This window comes from Engystomops pustulosus, chromosome 6 (assembly GCF_040894005.1).
Source record: "Engystomops pustulosus chromosome 6, aEngPut4.maternal, whole genome shotgun sequence".
NCBI lineage: Eukaryota > Metazoa > Chordata > Amphibia > Anura > Leptodactylidae > Engystomops > Engystomops pustulosus.
The window spans coordinates 140376792-140384228 of record NC_092416.1 but is presented as its reverse complement, the minus strand read 5'-3'; the positions used below and the strand labels follow the sequence as shown (position 1 = coordinate 140384228).

General features: G+C 39.6%; 1 protein-coding gene across 1 annotated transcript; it reads right to left on the bottom strand.

Annotated features, from left to right (window-relative positions):
* Window positions 1-288: 288 nt before the first annotated feature.
* LOC140064463 (keratin, type I cytoskeletal 19-like) lies at window positions 289-6910 on the bottom strand. The gene is made up of 8 exons (XM_072111393.1): window positions 6381-6910; window positions 5915-5997; window positions 5620-5776; window positions 5355-5516; window positions 2908-3033; window positions 2150-2382; window positions 936-961; window positions 289-620 (listed from the first exon to the last, which is right to left on the bottom strand). The coding sequence occupies exons 1-8, from the start codon at window positions 6858-6860 to the stop codon at window positions 559-561; spliced, it is 1329 nt and encodes a 442-aa protein (XP_071967494.1). The 5' UTR covers window positions 6861-6910; the 3' UTR covers window positions 289-558.
* Between the last annotated feature and the right edge of the window lie 527 nt (window positions 6911-7437).

Sequence of the window (7437 nt, the reverse complement as noted above, 5' to 3'; positions counted from 1 at the left end):
GAAGGAAGTCTGTTGTGTATGGCCACAGCCAATAATTCACAGCCGGAAATAATGTGAGACAAAGGGACATTCTATGACATCATTTCTTACAGGTAACTTTTGACAACTTTTTGCCAAAATTTTGTTTTTGGGGTTTTTTATTGAGGGCCTATAGGATATAGAACTTCCTGGAAAAGTGAGGAATCAAAATTAAGGACTCAACAGCCTTGGTTGCTTATCTGATCATGTCCATGAACCAAAATGAAACAGCAAATATTTTTGCTTTATATAGAATTTATTTTGCTCAGGTATAAATGTTTAATGTAGAATAGCTAACCGCATGAAAATAAGAGAATCTGACAATAAGTACAAAAGGCTACATTTACAACCTAATGAAAACAGAGTAATATTTACTGTGCCTACAATTTACACCGCCCCTTAATTTCCAAAGAACTTGCAAAGTTAATGGAATCTTAATATCTATGGCATGCAGCTATGTCAGTGGGTTTATGAATATGATCAGATCGGAAAAGCTTCGAAGTTGTGTAATTGTTCATGACGGCTGATCTGATTACCGATTTAACACTTTTTCTGGTAAACTTGTTTGATGGATTGATGAACTTTAATCTGGTGATGTTCTCCTGAAACACAACAGAGATTGTTGAGGTTGAAGAATTTCATACAAAGATCCCCCCACGTGATAGGGTTATTAAAATTTATTATAATCTAAGTATCGTTAATTTGTAATACTTCTCAAGCATATGGCATAGTTGGTTATGATGTACTAAAATTACCTAAAGTAACAACCATATAATTTTGTCCTTCTTTGCAATTTGGAGGATAAAGTATTTCTGGAAATATGCTATTTATATGGTGTCCTGTGGACAAAATAAATGCCCCATCTGAAGCTATTCCACCTTGCCTGGTATCGATTCTATACTAAATAATAATCTTACCATGTTCGGACTGGTGAATAGGCGTGCTGCAGAAAGAGAAAAGAAATCATATATTATTCAGAATCAAATGCACATATTTGGTCTTTGTCTAGTCTCTCATCTAAAAAAAACCCCTCTTTTAGCATATTGATGTCCCTTTACCGTGGGGTATTCCTTAAGGGCATACAGAAGAACATACCATATTTGCTTTAGGGTCAAGGAGGGACCTATTTACAATCTGAAATCCTATTTCCCTATGCCCATTTAGGCAAATCTATATAAAAGACCTATATCTATGAGTAAGGGTCAACCATCATTTGCTTTTCACGAGATCATCAGTTTATTACCTGGGAACCCTTCTAAGACAAAATCATTCTCTAAAGTGGACCCTCTAATTTGAATACACAATATATAGTAGTATATTTCCTGTGGATATGAGTGGATTTATGATCAATGGTGGTCTGTTAAATGCTGAGATGGCTTCATGAAAGACAGCAGCCACCTCATGACTAAGTGACCAATGACCATAGGACACAGATCCAACATGAGTTGGGAATACCCTAATGTACTTCAGATGTATGTAAAGTAAAAATGCTTTTTCAGGTATTACACAGAAACTAATGTTGTTTCTCGTGCTCCACCTAAAAATCTGTAATGTTTGAAATGCAAAATATAAAAAGTTTTCTACCTTCTCAATGTTGGTGTCCTTTTTCTCTCCAGCGTCCTATGTGGTAAGTGAGATGTAGAAGGTAATATCACTCCTTTCTCCACGGATCCGAGGCAGCCCAGGCCGGATCCATCCCTGACAAATGAGACTGATTTTTGTCTCCGAAACGCGTAGGAAATTTGTTCCTCGTCCCTTGCTGTAGCCAGAGCCAAAGAGGTGATGTCACTGAAGCGGATACCGGCGAGCCACAAACAGCGTCTACGCACATCTGAGTGCAGCCACCAACCGAGGCTGCCTCAGATGCGTGTAGAAAGGAGCGATATTATCTTCTACATCTCACTTACCACCTAGGACGCTGGAGACAAAAAGGACATCAACATCGAGAAGGTAGAAAACATTTTTTATATTTTTGCATTTAAACATTGCAGATTTTTATGTGGAGCGTGAGATACAATATTAGTTTCTGTGTTATGGCTTTCCTTTGAATACCAGGATAGGAGGTATTCTGTATATCGCAGCACCAAACTAGGTCTAGTGAGTGTACCCCATTTAGTTTTTCAGGTATTACTTTTTCACATGTTGCATGCCATTCCCTTCCAGAAGATGCTTGTATGTGGCAATCTCCATTTCCAGAAGGTTCTTCTGGTCCATAAGCTGTTTGTATGCAATATTTTGCTGCTCCAGATCAAAGCGTAACTGTGCTAATTCCGACTCCACATTATTGATCAGACATTGTAACTGGGAAAGTTGGGAACCATAACTGGATTCAGTCTCAATCAGGGAATCCTCAAGAGCAGATTTCTGAAAAACAAAAGTCCAATCACTGAAGTTACGTCCTAAAAAACCCTTTGACATCACTCCCTTTCTTTTTTAGCCATACTAAAAAAGAACAAGTACACTATCAATAGGTCAATGTTGAGATTAGTGATGGTTATGATTGCAAATCGATAGTCCAGCTTCTACGATATCAGGATAGCAATTGCCAAATTATAAATGGCACATGCAACAGAGATGAAAACAAAGCATATGGGGTACAGACATAGAAGGAGATCTCTCTGCTACAGAGTTGGCTGGTGGAGCATGGCTTACTGGTATCTAGTGGTATTGAGATGGGGATTCACAGTATGGGCGTATGTTGATCTAATTTCCTTAGAGATCAATATCACTTATATGGAGAAAAATTACATAGCCACCAAGGTATAAAATTAGGCTTCAAAGTTTTAGGTTCATAATTTGGATGCCATCAGCCAAGTCCTCACTTTGTATCCAATTGAGTATAGTGGAAAGCTTCTATGAGAGGATACTACTTGATCATTGACATCATACCGTACTTAGTTGACTTTGAAGTTCAATTTCTAGAGTCTGCACATTGCGTTTTAACTCAATGAGGTTACCAGCAACGGATTGTAGCTGTTCTGCCCCAGAAATGATCTCTCTGCTAAGTTCTTCACTCTGAAATGAAATGAATAGAGAAGAATAAAGAGGAATGCAGATTATGCAGCGCTGCACAGAGCTTGTCAAATCGGTCTCTGTCCCCAATGGGCTCGCAATCTAATCAACCTACTAGTATGTTTTGGAGTGTGGAAGGAAACCGGAGGACCTGGAGGAAACCCATGCAAACACGGACTGAACATACAAACTCTTTGCAGATGTCGGCCTGAATGCGACCCCAGCGCTGCAAGGCTGTAGTGCTAACTGAGCCACCATGCTTCCCTACTGAGCCTCCATGCTCCATGCTCTACCTAACATTTAGCATTTATAACACTGGTGTCTTTTAAGTGGCAGATGGACATCTGGGCTCTAGGCTTCATTTGTCGACCCCTAGATATATACATTAATTCTTATAGAATAAACTATGAGGGTCATTTATCTTTAGTCATGACATTTGTGTGTGTCTTATTTTTTTTTTTTTTCTGGGCTTTGGACTTGTTTCAATTATCTTAATGACTCCCTATGTGTATATACTGCACAAGTATTATAATGGGATGAAACAAGTAAACAAATCCAAATGGTCTTTATAGGCATTGTATAAATATACACTCACAGGCCACTTTATTGGGTACACCATGCTAGTAACAGGTTGGACCCCCTTTTGCCTTCAGAACTGCCTCAATTCTTTGTGGCATAGATTCAACAAGGTGCTGGAAGCATTCCTCAGAGATTTTGGTCCATATTGACATGATGGCATCACACAGTTGCCGCAGATTTGTCGGCTGCACATCCATGATGCGAATCTCCCGTTCCACCACATCCCAAAATGCTCTATTGGATTGAGATCTGGTGACTGTGGAGGCCATTTGAGTACAGTGAACTCATTGTCATGTTCAAGAAACCAGTCTGAGATGATTCCAGCTTTATGACATGGCACATTATCCTGCTGAAAGTAGCCATCAGATGTTGGGTACATTGTGGTCATAAAGGGATGGACAAGGTCAGCAACAATACTCAGGTAGGCTGTGGCGTTGCAACGATGCTCAATTGGTACCAAGGAGCCCAAAGAGTGCCAAGAAAATATTCCCCACACCATGACACCACCACCACCAGCCTGAACCGTTGATACAAGGCAGGATGGATCCATGCTTTCTTGTTGTTGACGCCAAATTCTGACCCTACCATCCGAATGTCGCAGCAGAAATCGAGACTCATCAGACCAGGCAACGTTTTTCCAATCTTCCACTGTCCAATTTCGATGAGCTTGAGCAAATTGTAGCCTCAGTTTCCTGTTCCTAGCTGAAAGGAGTGGCACCCGGTGTGGTCTTCTGCTGTTGTAGCCCATCTGCCTCAAAGTTCGACGTACTGTGCGTTCAGAGATGCTCTTCTGCCTACCTTGGTTGTAACGGGTGGCAATTTGAGTCACTGTTGCCTTTCTATCAGCTCGAACCAGTCTGCCCATTCTCTTCTGACCTCTGGCATCAACAAGGCATTTCCGCCCACAGAACTGCAGCTCACTGGATGATTTTTCTTTTTCGGACCATTCTCTGTAAACCCTAGAGATGGTTGTGGGTGAAAATCCCAGTAGATCAGCAGTTTCTGAAATACTCAGACCAGCCCTTCTGGCACCAACAACAATGCCACGTTCAAAGGCACTCAAATCACCTTTCTTCCCCATACTGATGCTCGGTTTGAACTGCAGGAGATTGTCTTGACCATGTCTACATGCCTAAATGCACTGAGTTGCCGGCATGTGATTGGTTGATTAGAAATTAAGTGTTAACGAGCAGTTGGACAGGTGTACCTAATAAAGTGGCCGGTGAGTGTATATTATGCTTGTCAAGCTAAAATACTGTAGAGTGGATGGGATACAGTGGAAAAAATGTCTAAAAAATGGACTTAAAACTGATAAAAAATACACCTTTTTATGCAGCTTCTGTTTCATGAATGTACCCTTTATATTGGCATTATCAGGGCACAACTATGGTTAGTGAATTCATCATTATAGTATTATAATCTCTTGAAATAAATTTGATCTGCAGCTGTAATTAATTCTTCCATTATGTTCAGGGATATGAGTGTAGCTGCCTCTAACTCTGTGTCTCAGTGTTTACAGGGCAGAGAACAGCTGATCAATGCAGTGTCTGCTTCCCACCAATCATGTATTGTTGGTCTATCTAGCCATGGTTCTATCCCATACTCATGTGCTGTGTATGAGGTCTGAACACAAAGGAGCAGTTAATAATGACAAATTATGAATGACAACAGGTAAACCACAGAAACATCCATCATATACTAAGCCAAGTGCGATTTTTTAGAAGCCAGAAATTTGACATTTTTACCCTTGCAAGGAAGATCGCTTCAACTTCACGTAGATTCCTTTCCATCAGATTTTCATACTGTTGTCGGATTTCTGCCAAAACACTGTTGAGATCCACACATGGAGCAGCATCCACTTCGACACTGACCCTAGCACCGAGCTGTGTACGTAGACAGTTTACTTCCTGTAAAAGTAATCCAAGAAATAATGTAAAATGTGTGGATGAAATATACACCAAATTAAAAAAAAAAGTAATACCTTATATCATACTCCCCACTATACTTTACCTCCTCATGGTTCTGCTTCAGTTCATGAAGTTCCTCCTGAAGGTTGTGAATAGTCATCTCTAGGTCACGGACCTCCATATTAAGTCTTTCTAAAACTCTTCTGAGACCGTTGATGTCGGACTCAATGTTTTTTCTAAGACCCATTTCCAACTCAAGTCTAAAAAAGGGATAAATACATTAATTGTTAACCTGTACAAGGAAATATATCCAACAATATAAATCTCCTTACCCCTGTCGCCCAAGGTCAATGTCACAAGTTGTCAAAACATCTCTTTAAATTCTACATTTAACCTACTTGTTCCTAAAGTCATCGGCAGCCAGTTTAGCATTGTCCATGTCCAGGAACACTTTGGCATTCTTCACATAGGCTGCAGGGATCTACAAAGCAATGTATTCATCATATTAATCAACAGATTGCCGTTTATATTGACCATTTGTCAGATAACCATACCCATTTTCCTAGGTCATGCCACTTTGGTCCAACTGGTGAAGTGATTATAAACAGTCTTAACCCATTTATATATGTAGTTCAAGGCATTTTAGACTGTTTTTGCAACAAAATTAAGCTAGATTTATATCTCAAACACATTGATCAATCTGCCCTAAAGTAATTGGCTTCATGGTAAGTTGACTATTATTAATGTGTCTAAGATAAAACGATTCAGTTCCATTGAGTCCAGGAACTTTGATTATTATTGCAGATTGCAATTTTGTAAACAATAGGAAAAGAAAAATTTTATAGGTGTATTTTATTTATTTACCTGTTTCTGCAGATCCTCAATGGTCCTGAAGTAAATGCTGCAGTCAGGCAAACCATCAGACTGGTTCTTTTCATACCATTGTCTGATATTTCTCTCCAGTTGACTATTTTCTTGCTCCAAGGAACATACTTTTTCCATATAGGAAGCCAATCTGTTGTTTAGCAGCTGCATGGTTTCCTTCTCATTGAAACATAAAAGGCCATCGTACCTCAACATGGAGTGAGCTCCATGGTTGGCAAATGAATTTCCATGAAAATGTGCTATGCCGGAGTTCCAACCTTGAGGGAAGTGTCTGGAGAGGCTAATGCCTTTTCCACCTGATCCTCCATGGACACTTGGAGCTCTGAAATGGTGGACCTGGTGACTTGCGCCCTGGTAGGAGCTAATGGACTTTGTCTGATGAACAGGCCTATGTTGAGTTGATGTTTGACAAGTTTCTTGCATGGATACAGATTTAATCTGCTTAATGCTCTGGGTCATGGTTGAGGAGGAATAAGATCTTCTATGGTTGGAGCCACAAGTTATTCTGAATCTTGTACTCAAATGTTTAGTTAATGTTGCTGGTGGAGAAGCTTTTATAAAGCATCAAAGATGTTGTAAACTGCATGTTATTGTTATGAATCTGTAAAAGTCTTCCATCAGAGTGGAATATAGCTGAAGAGTCATTGATGAAAGGGTGGTTATTCATTGTGTTGGTTCACTTCAACACACCCTAAATGTATGATCGACTGACAACCCATAGTAGTCACAGGGTCTCTGTCACTACTCACAATGTCAGCTAATATTTTAATGAAATTTTAATTGACATAACATCTAGATGAATAAATATTCACTACTGAAATCCACTTGTAAATGTGACATATTTACTACAATAACTAAACACTTATAATGTATTCCATTAAGGAGATGATCCATACTTAGACTGTAACATTGACACGTAAGCTAGAAACTTATAACCTTTGCCAACAGCTTGACAACCAGCCCATGTAAATTAATGGGTTGGTCATTGTCAAGGGAGTATGGAGGGGGCTCACAGGCTGAGCCCTCTCCATACATG